The sequence below is a fragment of the Chanos chanos genome, chromosome 5 (assembly GCF_902362185.1).
Source record: "Chanos chanos chromosome 5, fChaCha1.1, whole genome shotgun sequence".
In the NCBI taxonomy this organism is placed as follows: Eukaryota; Metazoa; Chordata; class Actinopteri; order Gonorynchiformes; family Chanidae; genus Chanos; species Chanos chanos.
Genome location: NC_044499.1, coordinates 2,510,720 through 2,524,894, shown reverse-complemented (window position 1 = coordinate 2,524,894; position 14,175 = coordinate 2,510,720). Strand labels below are relative to the sequence as shown.

General features: G+C 41.3%; 1 protein-coding gene across 1 annotated transcript; it reads right to left on the bottom strand.

Annotated features, from left to right (window-relative positions):
• Window positions 1–784: 784 nt before the first annotated feature.
• LOC115811286 (NACHT, LRR and PYD domains-containing protein 3-like) lies at window positions 785–13,699 on the bottom strand. Its single transcript, XM_030773434.1, has 9 exons — window positions 13,684–13,699; window positions 12,844–13,092; window positions 12,259–12,345; window positions 9,856–11,584; window positions 9,536–9,619; window positions 8,919–9,086; window positions 6,029–6,112; window positions 1,952–2,125; window positions 785–890 (listed from the first exon to the last, which is right to left on the bottom strand). Exons 1-9 carry the CDS (start codon window positions 13,697–13,699, stop codon window positions 785–787), a joined length of 2,697 nt encoding a protein of 898 aa, XP_030629294.1.
• Window positions 13,700–14,175: the final 476 nt, after the last annotated feature.

Sequence of the window (14,175 nt, the reverse complement as noted above, 5' to 3'; positions counted from 1 at the left end):
CCCCCTCAACACACACACCTGTTTTTTTTTTAATTATTTATTTATGTATTTATCAAACAACAACAAAACAATTGTCTGTACTTATTCTCTTATATAATATTCATTTCACTCCATCTGTATATATCTCATATGTGCCTTATCCCTTACACCTTACCTGTAAATATTGCCTTCTCAGCACCCACTTTTTATTATCTGTATATATTTCATGTTTATTTTAACCATATGTCCCATATACTCCCACCTGTAAATATTACCTCATCAGCATCTTATTCTGTTATTTGTACTTTCTGGTCAGATGTAAAACTGCATTTTATTGTGCTTGTACTTGTACTATGTGCAATGACAATAAGTTGAATCTGATCTAATTATCTGTTATAAGTTAGTTGTCCTGCCCTTGGTTTGCTTTTCTGTTCCCATGTGCCAAACTGATACAATAGAAATAAAGCCTCGCCCTGAAAGTGCATCTCCACAAGTTTCATAAGAATAGAAGAGTGTTTTGCTCTGAGATCAATATAAATGAGGATGTCATCAAAACACACTTTGGCATCACAGTTCAAAAGAACCTCAATGCATTACACAAAAGTAATGTTCAAATTTTAAGAAATAAAATTAGAAAGAAGCTGGTATGTGATGGTAAAACAGTTATGGTAAATGATTTAAGACTGAATTTGTGGAAGAGCTGACATGATAAAAATAAAACAGACAGGGGTTGTCTGATCCCATGTTTACAAAACTGAATGAAATCACAACATACACACGTTTAAGAATTTAAGTCTCTTCTCTCTTACTTAAAATTCTCTCCACACGACTGAAGATTCACTACCAGGTTGCAGCTGTCTTTGGGATGCCACAGTTCAGTGCACTGGTCTGAGGTTTTAGTGCATGTCCACCTACATAAAGAACCAGAGACACAGAACACATCACCATTCTGCTCTACACAGATCTCACTTACTTAATAATAAATATCACTGTATATATTATATACAATACTATTACTATAATCCTCTATGCTTTAATGTCTGTAATATGACATTAACATTATATGTCAGTGTCATCACTACTATCTCTATGTATATGTCTCCTTATTAATGTCAGTGTCATCACTACTATCTCTATGTACATGTCTCTATAGCCAGACATTAAACTCGGCCTAATTCTCTTCATAAGATCTGACTTGCAGTCAGTACTCAATCTCCTATTTGCATAAAACTGATATTTGGTTTTCAGGTAAACAGACAGAGGCCTGGTTCCATTAGTCTGTCACAACTCAGCTAACTCAGTCAGCAGCAGTATCAGTATTTGAATATTAGACTAATTTTAGATATTTCCAAACGTTGTGAAGGGAAAGCTGTTTTTTTAAAGCTGTTTGTAATTGTTATTGTGCTCTGCTGTAGCACGTAATTGAGGACAACAAGTAAGATTTTTAAACTATTTAATAATCCTAAATTGTGTTAATAATTTTTCCAAATACAATATAAGAAATTTAGAAATTGATTGTTATGATGTGTAGTTGTTAATTTGTTTACTAAATGGTTTTGGGACAAACTGAATCTGTTTAACAAATCTGTTTTGCATTTCATGTGGAGCAGATAACCAGACCATATTTGAAAAAAAAAAATAGAATAAAATAAACAAAAATAAAATAGTTTCAGTGGCCATTCCTTATATAGAGAATGATAAACAATTACAGATACAAACCCCTCAACAGTCAGAGTGCAGTCTGGACGTATCTGAAAGTGCTGCAGTAACCTGATTCCCTCCCCCAGAAAGAAACCTTTACAAACTTTACCAGCATTAAAACTAAAATAAAAAAACAAACAGACACACTGACACAAATACAGCCAGGCAATAAACTCTGCCTACATGACCAAATGTTAAACAAAGATCATAAAAGATACACTCAAATGAATAACCAGACAGATGTGGTTTCATGGACAGGTGTTTCTCTTACCTTATGTCCTGTAGACTGGGGCATTGAGATTGAGTCTGCATGAAGGAAAGGATCCTGGCAGCCCAGCTCTCAGTCAGACTGTTCACACTCAGATCCACTTTCTTCAGACCAGACACAGAGTTCAGGAAAGACAGTAGAGCATCCAGCCGGTCATTCAACCCCAACTCTGGAGACCTGTATGAAACATTATTTAATCACTGAAACAAACACTCAGACAGAAATACAGAAAAGTAGGGGATACACAGACAAGAGAAGAGAGAGAGAATTTGTAATTAACTCAGGGTACAAATTCTAACTTACTAACTCTGTCAATTACACTATTGTTAGAAAAAGTGAGTGCATGTGTGTGTGTGTGTGTCTGTGTGTGTGTGTGCGTGTGTCCATAAACAGTGCAATGTCAGAGATCATACTTTTCTCTGGAGATATTTACTCCGTAAATGATCTGGGTGAATGTTGTCAAGTTGATGTTGGATGTCTCTGAGTGTGGACAGGTGAGACTGATTTCTGAGACTGATGGTTCAGTCTGTGGTCTGGATCTCCCAAAGAATCCAAACCTCCATCTGTAATTTTTAACAGACAACCTGAAACCCAGTCTAAGACATGAATTTACATTTACACATCTACAGAGGTACTTCAAATTTCACTACATAGACATTACATCATGTTCCTGTGTGCATAAAACAATGTATACACACTAGTTATCATGTGTCTTATATTTCATTGAGGTTATATTATCAATTGTACAGACAGACTGAAAACAAAAACATATTTCTAACCCTAAATGACACTGAGAGAGTGGATCTTAAAGAGACTGTTACCTGAAGTCTCCATCTGTGACTGACACTCTGAGCAATGAGCAGAGATTCTCATCATTTTGCCCCTTTACTGTAACACTGTCAATCACAGCACAGAGTCAACTAAACACAGTCAGTAATGAACACACAGTCAACTAAACACAGTCAGTGATGAACGCACAGTCAACTAAACACAGTCAGTAATCAACACAGAGTCAACTAAACACAGTCAGTAATGTACACAGTCAACTATACACAGTCAATAATGAACACAGAGTCAACTAAACACAGTAATGTACACAGAGTCAACTAAACACAGTCAGTAATAAACACACAGTCAACTAAACACAGTCACTAATGAAAACAGAGTCAACTAAACACAGTAATGTACACAGAGTCAACTAAACACAGTCAGTAATAAACACACAGTCAACTAAACACAGTCACTAATGAACACAGAGTCAACTAAACACAGTCAGTAATAAACAGACAGTCAACTAAACACAGTCACTAATGAAAACAGAGTCAACTAAACACAGTCAGTAATGTACACAGAGTCAACTAAACACAGTCAGTAATAAACACAGTCAACTAAACACAGTCACTAATGAACACAGAGTCAACTAAACACAGTCAGTAATAAACACAGAGTCAACTAAACACAGTCAGAAATAAACACAGAGTCAACTAAACACAGTCAGTAATGTACACAGTCAACTAAACACAGTCAGTAATGCACACAGAGTCAGCTAAACACAGTCAGTAATGTACACAGTCAACTAAACACAGTCAGTAAAGTACACAGAGTCAACTAAACACAATCAGTAATGAACACAGAGTCAACTAAACACAGTCAGTAATGAGCACAGCGTCAACTGAAGCACAGTCAGTAATGTGCACAGTCAATAATGACCACAGAGTCAACTAAACACGGTCAGTAATGAGCACAGAGTCAACTAAACACAGTCAGTAGTAAATAATGAGCAAAAAATTACTCAAGGTGGTTATACACATTGGCTTTCTCCCTTACATACACACACTCACAAGACAAAGAGCAGTTATAGCAGAGCAGAGATGAATGTATGGAATTGCTGTCATGGACAGGTGTTTCTCTTACCTGATGTCCTGTAGACTGGCGCAGGTCTGGATGAGAGAGAGGATCCTGACAGCCCAGCTCTCAGTCAGACTGTTCACATTCAGATCCACCTCCCTCAGACCAGGCATAGAGTTCAGAAAACACAGCAGATCATGCAACTGCTCATCCACGACTTGACAACTGTAGGAAACATTATTCATTCACTGAGACAAATAACTTAAACACTTAAAAACACATACAGAGAACAATAGTCAAACACAGACTAAGTTAAAGGTATGGGTGGATAGAGACACAGAATATTTATCACTATTGTGTGTGTGTGTGTGTGTGTGTGTGTAAAAACGGTGGAATGTCAGAGAACATACTATTTTCTCAATACTTCTATTCTGTAAATGATCTGGAAGAGTCTTTTCCAGTTGATGTTGGATGTCTCTGTGTGTGGGCAGGGGAGACTGATTCCCAGGAGTGATTGTTCTGTCTGTGGGCTGAAGGATCTAAATATCCATTTTTCATATCGTACAACCAACCTGAAACCCATTCAGAGACACAGTTACATTTACACATCTACTAAACCCAGTCAGAGACACAGTTACATTTACACATCTACTAAACCCAGTCAGAGACACAGTTACATTTACACATCTGCTAAACCCAGTCAGAGACACAGTTACATTTACACATCTACTAAACCCAGTCAGAGACACAGTTACATTTACACATCTACTAAACCCAGTCAGAGACACAGTTACATTTACACATCTGCTAAACCCAGTCAGGGACACAGTTACATTTACACATCTACTAAACCCAGTCAGAGACACAGTTACATTTACACATCTACTAAACCCAGTCAGAGACACAGTTACATTTACACATCTACTAAACCCAGTCAGAGACACAGTTACATTTACACATCTACTAAACCCAGTCAGAGACACAGTTACATTTACACATCTACTAAACCCAGTCAGAGACACAGTTACATTTACACATCTACTAAACCCAGTCAGGGACACAGTTACATTTACACATCTACTAAACCCAGTCAGAGACACAGTTACATTTACACATCTACTAAACCCAGTCAGGGACACAGTTACATTTACACATCTACTAAACCCAGTCAGAGACACAGTTACATTTACACATCTACTAAACCCAGTCAGAGACACAGTTACATTTACACATCTACTAAACCCAGTCAGAGACACAGTTACATTTACACAGCTACTAAACCCAGTCAGAGACACAGTTACATTTACACAGCTACTAAACCCAGTCAGAGACACAGTTACATTTACACAGCTACTAAACCCAGTCAGAGACACAGTTACATTTACACATCTGCTAAACCCAGTCAGAGACACAGTTACATTTACACATCTACTAAACCCAGTCAGAGACACAGTTACATTTACACATCTACTAAACCCAGTCAGAGACACAGTTACATTTACACATCTACTAAACCCAGTCAGAGACACAGTTACATTTACACATCTACTAAACCCAGTCAGAGACACAGTTACATTTACACATCTACTAAACCCAGTCAGGGACACAGTTACATTTACACATCTGCTAAACCCAGTCAGAGACACAGTTACATTTACACATCTGCTAAACCCAGTCAGGGACACAGTTACATTTACACATCTACTAAACCCAGTCAGAGTCACAGTTACATTTACACATCTACTAAACCCAGTCAGAGTCACAGTTACATTTACACATCTACTAAACCCAGTCAGAGACACAGTTACATTTACACATCTACTAAACCCAGTCAGAGACACAGTTACATTTACACATCTACTAAACCCAGTCAGAGACACAGTTACATTTACACAGCTACTAAACCCAGTGAGAGACACAGTTACATTTACACAGCTACTAAACCCAGTCAGGGACACAGTTACATTTACACATCTGCTACGTTACTACATGAAATCATACAGTATTTGCATCACATCATCCTTAGCATGTTTCTGTATGCATTAGAGAACTTATATGCAATGTATAGCTATAATATGTTTTATATTATATTAGTGTAATGTTTGGTGGTGTAGTATTAATAGCAATAATAATATTGTTGGTGGTGCTGTTGTTATACAGGTATGACTGAAATATAGACATGCTTATAATCCACAATGACACTGAAAGAGTGGTTCATAAATAGTTTCTTACCTGAGGACTTTGGCTCTGAAGTTCCTGTCTGACACGCTGAGAGATGAGCAGAGACTCAAAACACTGTCCTCCTCCGTCTCAACACTGTCAGTCAGCACAGAGACAAAGAAACACAGTCAGTACTGAACACAGAGTTAATTAAACAGTCAGTAATGAACACAGAGACAACCAGAGTCAGTACTGAACACAGAGTTAATTAAACAGTCAGTAATGAACACAGAGACAACCAGAGTCAGTACTGAACACAGAGTTAATTAAACAGTCAGTAATGAACACAGAGACAACCAAACAGAGTCAGTAATAAACACAGAGTTAATTAAACAGTCAGTAATGAACACAGAGACAACCAAACACAGTCAGTAATGAACACAGAGTTAATTAAACAGTCAGTAATGAACACAGAGTTAATTAAACAGTCAGTAATGAATACGGAGTTAATTAAACAGTCAGTAAGGAACACAGAGTCAACCAAACACAGTCAGTAATGAACACAGAGTTAATTAAACAGTCAGTAATGAACACAGAGACAACTAAACACAGTCATTAAATGAACACAGAGTCAAATAAACAGTAATGAGTAATAAACACAGCTCTCTCCATATCCAGGCTCTTCTCTATGTCATATACAGCCAGTAATAAACCCTGTTGTTAGTCAGATACTGTAAATGTGTTTTCTGAATGATGTGACCAAAGATCTGATTGACCATCATAGTGCTGCTTTTAGAGAGTTACACAGACATACCAGAAACAGCATTCACTCAGAGAACACACACACATCATGTACTGATACAGAGGAATGAACTAAATCATCTAAATATGATTCAGAAAGATGAGCATTGTCTACCAAAGCAATGGAGAACAGTAAAGAGACATAATTACATTTTTTGTAGTTTTGAGAAAACAGGCAGAACTATAGGACGAAACACTCAGGTGTATTTTGTTTTCCTTTATTGGGTTGAAATTACTTTTACCTGTCACGCTGGTGGTGTGGTGCAGGACCCAAGTGCAAGACACGATGGTTGACGGTGATAAAACAGAAGGCTTTACTTAAAATGAGGACCAAAATACAGTGCAAACAGTAACAAAAAACCGATAACAAAAAGGTACAGCGTAACAGTGTGCAAAATACACAAACAACGATAGACAAAGACAAGGCAAACACTAGGACTTAAATAGAAGGAAAACTAATCAGGGCAAAACAGGATTGGGCGAAATTAACAAGGTAATAATCAGACAAACGGGAACAGGTGAGGGGCGGAGACAGGCACAGAACAAGATCACAAAGACATGGCAAACTAAAAGTCCAAAATGGCGGTGCAGGTTGTGACAGAGCCCCCCCCTTAAGGGGCGGCTCCAGACGGCCCAAAAGAAAAACAAAAGTCCAGAACAGACCGGGTGGGTGGGGGGGCGCACAGAGGGATGACCGAAGGTGCTGCAGCCGACGGGCCCCCTCTGCGGCCGAGCAGGTGAGGGGTTGGCTGGAACAAATTTTCCAAACCGGCAGAGGAACAGGAACGGAGCAAACTCTTCAAAACAGCCTCGACGTCGGCTAGAGGGCTGAGCTGGTTCAGGGAAAGGGCCTCGGGAACAGGACAGGGCGTCAGCATGGGAGCTGACCAGGACAGGGCGTCAGCATGGGAGCTGACCAGGACAGGGCGTCAGCATGGGAGCTGACCAGGACAGGGCGTCAGCATGGGAGCTGACCAGGACAGGGCGTCAGCATGGGAGCTGACCTGGACAGGGCGTCAGCATGGGAGCTGACCTGGACAGGGCGTCAGCATGGGAGCTGACCTGGACAGGGCGTCAGCATGGGAGCTGACCTGGGCCGGGAAAGCGGCCTCGGGAACAGGGCAGGACAGCGCATCCTCCAGGGTGCGCCGGGCAGCGCATTCCTCGCGCTGGGCAGCGCACTCTCCATGGTGCGCCGGGCAGCGCATTCCTCGCGCTGGGCAGCGCACTCTCCATGGTGCGCCGGGCAGCGCATTCCTCGCGCTGGGCAGCGCACTCTCCATGGTGCGCCGGGCAGCGCATTCCTCGCGCTGGGCAGCGCACTCTCCATGGTGCGCCGGGCAGCGCATTCCTCGCGCTGGGCAGCGCACTCTCCATGGTGCGCCGGGCAGCGCATTCCTCGCGCTGGGCAGCGCACTCTCCATGGTGCGCCGGGCAGCGCATTCCTCGCGCTGGGCAGCGCATCCTCCATGGTGCGCCGGGCAGCGCATTCCTCGCGCTGGGCAGCGCACCCTCCATGGAGCCTTCGGAGTCACTGCTTGAAGGGGATTCAGGGTGGCAGAGACAGGAGACCCAGGAGCGGACACAGCCCTAGAGATGGTTGGGCCCAGCACCACAGTCCATGTGGTGCCTGGGTCTAGGGCTGGGAGCCCCCCCCCCAAAAAATTCCCCCCCCCCCCCGGGTTAGGGGCTGGAGAACCTACCGAGAGAGGGAGCCCCTCCGCACCCAGGTCAGGAGCTGGAGCCGTCTCTGCCTGGGAGACAGAAGTGTCTGCTGGGTCCTTGTTGGGTCTATCGTTCAGTCACGCTGGCGGTGTGGTGCAGGACCCAAGTGCAAGGCACGATGGTTGACGGTGATAAAACAGAAGGCTTTACTTAAAATGAGGACCAAAATACAGTGCAAACAGTAACAAAAAACCGATAACAAAAAGGTACAGCGTAACAGTGTGCAAAATACACAAACAACGATAGACAAAGACAAGGCAAACACTAGGACTTAAATAGAAGGAAAACTAATCAGGGCAAAACAGGATTGGGCGAAATTAACAAGGTAATAATCAGACAAACGGGAACAGGTGAGGGGCGGAGACAGGCACAGAACAAGAGCACAAAGACATGGCAAACTAAAAGTCCAAAATGGCGGTGCAGGTTGTGACATTACCTTATTTTCCCCATATTCAGTTTATTCTGGATAAATTCTGTGATCATAACAGCAGTGTTAATAGTGATGGTTTTCACTTTGAGGTAAAGTTCCTGCACAGACTTCTGTTTGTTGAGAGAGTTCAGGATCCGTTGCACACCCTGATCTGACAGATCACTGTTCCACAGTCTGTGGAAGATAAACAAATAAAAAGTCTCATTAAACACACACTCACTCACACAGAACTATGTTGTGTTTCAGACAGAACTCAGTGTAGTGAATATGACCGTATGTCATGATCTACATATCCATCAGCAGTTCAAGACATTTATGTTCTGGAGGGACAGAGAGAGAGAGAGAGAGAGAGAGAGAGAGAGACAGAGAGAGAGTTCTGAGAGTACTGCACTAACTCTGACACTCAGGGCTGTAGTGTCATGTCTGTAAACTTTATGCATTAATACAGATCATTTTGAACATCAAATCAGGGTCAAATATACTAATTTTACACTGTATCATCAGTGCCAAAGAGATTGGCCTACCACAAAAGTAACATGATAAAACTGAAATTAAAATGAAATAACTGAACGCTGTTGTAAAGTTTGATATTAGTGATGTTATATGATATAAATAGTTGTTACCCCAGGTATATGAGGTCCTTTCCTTCTTCCAGAGCTGAGACCAGAACACCTACATCATCATCTGACAGGTTCTCTATCCCCAACCTTGAAAAACTTTAACAATCACTGCCTGAACTAATGAAAACAAAATTTCAATTTATGAATTCTCAATTAAGTTCGCATAAAGAGTGTAAGGATGAATGCTATTATTGGTCACATTTTGTCAAAGTAAAAAAATGTCCAATGTAATTATGTTTGGTAAACTTCTAAGTCTAGCCACAGGTGAATTCTCAACAGGTGTGTTAAAGAAAGGTCACTTCACGCTATACAAAGGAACTCACACTAACGCCTCACTCCTGCACACTGCAGACTGAAGAATCTTCAGTTTCTCTGGTGTGATACTGCAGCGCTTCATAGTGAGTTTTCTGATGTGTGGACAAAACTGTAGACAGTACTGCAGCACCCAACAGTCTGTCCTCCTCAGGGGAGTACCGGAAAAATAAATATTTTCCCAGCTCTCCATAGCTTTCCTCACAAAGTCCTCTTCATGGAGCTCATAGAGACAATGAAGGATGAATGTCCTCATAGACGAAACCCAAGACATGCCCCTTTCCTCAAGGAAGGTAAGGATCCATTCCTTTATTTGGTCTTGGATGGTGACAGAAACAGACAAACTCTGTGACTCCATGAGAGAGCTGCTCACGTCTTTATTAGAAAGACCACAGATAAACTGGATCACTGGCAGGAGGGACAGTTTCTCAATGTTTTCGTACCCTGATGTCCTTAAAAGTTGAAGCAAATCTGTCACTTTCATTTGAGACTCTCCGTCACTCATTAGGACATAGTAAAGAGCAGTGAAGAACTCCTGAAAGCTGAGATGCATGAAACTGAACATTGTCTCTTGGCGGATTTTCCTCCTAAAGAGAAATTTACACAGGAATGGAATGTTAGCAGGATCTGAGACTGTCTCAGACACACTCTTCTTATCAAACAGGACTTGCTGTTCCAGCATCCCTCTCTCTGCCAGCTGGCCCAGACTCCTCAGCAGGCTGGGGACAGACTGACTCAAACCCTGGCAGTGGTGCTCCAGCAGAGTGGACACAAAGTCAACATATATGGAGGTGGTTGTATCCAAACCATTGGTTAATTCTATACCATCTTTGTATCTCTCCCTGAAAACTGTGCAGATGATCCAGCAGATCACAGGGATGAAGCAGGCAGTGAAGAGGGTTTCATTTGCCTTCACATGCTCATATGCCTGTGTCTGTAAGAGCTGATCATCTTTAAAGAACCTCTGGAAGTACTCCTTCACCCCCCTCTCCGAGAAGCCCATAATCTCTGTGAAACGCTGGGGTTGTTTTTTGAGCAGCTTGCTCAGTGTGTCTGTAGCTGTAGACCTGGTGGTGACCAGCAGGAAGGACTCAGACAGCAGGCGTCCACTCAGCAGGGCTTTCAGAGTGGACACAGGTGAGGCTGGAGTTTGGATATCAGTGGGCAGTGACAGGTTGGACATGTTGTCTTGTGAGAGTTTGAGCTCATCAAAGCCGTCTATGAGGAAGAGAACTCTCTCTGGTGAGTGCTGTAATATCTGTGAGATCTGTGCTGGTGTTAAAGTCTGACTGTATCTCAGGAGCTCCACCAGACTCTTCTCCCAAAAAATTTGGCTAAATTCTTTACACCTCAGATGAAAAATAAAATCAAAGTTATCTTTATAGACTGTTCCAGATGCCCAATCCAACATAATCTTCAGAGCAGTGAAGGATTTACCATTTCCAGAATTTCCCTGGAGAACAACTGCTTTTGGAATGAGTCCATGATCATCTGGACTGAAGAACTTCTCCACAGTGACATTTGTGTATACCTCATTGTCTCTGATATGAAAGAACTTCTCTCCTCTGGAGCGAATCTCTTTCTCTCTCTCACTCTGTTCTCTGTGTCTCTGAATGATCAGCAGCTCAGTGTAACGGTCAGTCAGCAGCACATGTTCACCAGGGAGGGAGTTATACTCTGTCACATATGCATATTCAGAGCAGATCATCTCCTTCTGTTTCAGACTGACCAAGATCAGGTCTAGAAATATAAATGGAAAATAAATAAATAAATACATAATCTATCCATCAATGTTTTCACGAATCTATCTATCTATCTATCTATCTATCTATCTATCTATCTATCTAATACAGTATTTATATAGTTAAGCCCAAAATTATTCCAAAATGACAAAAACAAGTGACAAAAGACATTGTGTCAGAGATGTTAATGATAAATTTTAACTATTTTTATGTTTTTTTTACCTTTTTACTACAAATGCCATGCCCAAATGTATGCATAACCCTTGAAATTGTCACAAAATTTTGAGAAAATGCAATGTTATAAAGCCACATCCAAGTGTTTTCAAGTCCCAGAGGAAGGGAAGCCAAAAGCGACAGAGTGACAGTGCAAAAGACCAAGAAGAATCCAAGGATCACCACCAACGCCATTCTGATCAATCTGAGCAATTCTGGTACCAACATCTCAAGGCAGATACTCCAGTGGACACTGCACAAGACTGGTCTCCATGGACGCCAACCAAGGAGGAGTCCACTTCTCCAAGACAGGCACACAAAAGCTCGCCTAGACTACAAAATCGATGACCAAAAGCTTTATTCTTTTCTGTGTTTTCTGCTACACATTGAGTCGCTCAATGCTTTTTTTTTCTCACCAGACTGTGAAGGATTGATGAAGAAAAGAACCACAGCTGGTACCTGATGTGTGTTTATGCCCTGGTGCTACAACAGGACCTCCAGTCAGAGCTGATGACTTGATACTCAGATCACCAATTCTCTGCTCTTCTAGAGGAGAAGAGAGGAACAGGACACAAAAACACACATGAACAAACGGACAAAACACAAAAAAAGCGTTTCCCTCATGACAGCTCAGCAAAACCAGGACATACTGAGACACTCCACACTCTCTGGGTTTGTAACTAACAGACAGAACAGCTTATGAAAGAACTTGAAAAGCATTTGAACAATAATACAAGTTAGTACAAGTTTATTTAGAGCCAAATATCACTATTTGTAGTCTCAAAGGGTTTTACACGTCTCTAACAAGAGTTCACAGATATGTAATGAGAGACGTCATCACATTATCAATCTGTCGGTATTTCATAACCAGGTATTTTGAAAATTTCCAATTCTGGTAACAGTAATTAAACTTGTCCTTGTGACTAAAGAGTACTTCTCTTCATAGGAACCACATCACAAGATTTAAACTCACCCTTAATCCTTAATTACATTTAACAGAGCCTCTAATGTCAACCCTCTACTGGAGTTCCTCTATTCTCTTACCCAGGTCTTGGAGCAGGTGTGGCTGGTTGTCTCTCAGTGTACAGTAAAAGGCAGATTTGACTCTGTCTCCTCCAGAGTGCAGTGCAGTAAAGAGCTCCCTCATTTTCTCCTGACTGGTCCTGGCTGCACTGATCTGTGAGTACGTCTCCTCATGGAGCATGCCCAGTGACAGCAGCTCATCTGCCAGGGGCATCACCACGGTAACCCTCTGGATAAGCTCTGCTCGGTATTTATCCACAAAGCGAGCAACTGAGGAGGAAGTGGTAGGAAGGGAAGTGAGTTATCTTCCTGTTTGATCAGCTAGTCCCCAGGGTTTGATTCTGACAATATGTTATTTTAATGTATGCTGACAATAATGCTGTGATGATTTTAAGGAGTTCACTGGTGTCATGGCACCAAGTCACAGCATGCGAATATAACTCCCCGAGATCAGAAAAGCCTTTTTCTCTTTAACCATGTCTCTCATGCAATAAGGTCAAATAGCTGTATCAGAGCTTATGAATGACGAGTAGTTGTAGAGTTTACAGCCAGTTGTGGTTCTCAGTCTTGAACCTGGAACCTCTGAGCTAAGCACCCACCTCAGGACCCTGAGCATGCACATTCAGATCCTTAAGGCTCATTATCAGGCTTTGAGATGTAATTTGACACATATTCAAAATAACTGAAAGTTAATAACTGAAATTTGTTGCTAGGCGTCCTAATAATTCAAATAAGGCCACACTGACTACAACTGAAACTAGCAGTCTTCTAACTAAATGAGCAGGTCGTTCTTTAAATACATCGTGAGTTTACGGACGTCACTGATCTTTTATAATATTATGCTTTTAAGTCAACACTTACACTCGCGCGGCTCCATTTTTATCATCGCATGCTATTCAGTGTTCCGCGTAAGTTCGCTCAATAGTCCTCTGAAGCACACATTCTCCTTGTATAACCTTCTGATAAATATGGTAGAATAAATTGTAGGAGACATATTTGAAGACTGGAAAACTCGAAAATGAAGCTAGAACATTTAACGCTCCAGCCGACTTCCGTATTGACGATTATCAGAGGCGAGTTTGAAAAACGACGGTGACGTGCGAAAGTTGTTCTATGTATGCTGGTACTTAAGAACATGTGTCGACAGCATGAAATCCAGTGAGCTGTTTTCAAGACATATTCATATTTCATGTCTTGGAATTTGGATAAAATCATCTGCTGAATGGATAAATGTAAATGTAAAACACTCTTGTATTATACAAATATACTGACATGAACAACAAACTTTAAGATTATCCCCGATTTCATCCAGTCTCACCTCCAGTTTTTGACAAGAACACATACGAATAAATT

What these genes read in the sequence shown, in the direction of transcription:
- LOC115811286 (XM_030773434.1), bottom strand. An exon ending in AGGGCATAAACACACATCAG is followed by an intron (nt 11,585 to 12,258) that starts GTACCAGCTGTG and finishes TTATATTTCTAG; the next exon opens with ACCTGATCTTGGTCAGTCTG. An exon ending in TGCAGGAGTGAGGCGTTAGT is followed by an intron (nt 9,620 to 9,855) that starts GTGAGTTCCTTT and finishes AAGTTTTTCAAG; the next exon opens with GTTGGGGATAGAGAACCTGT.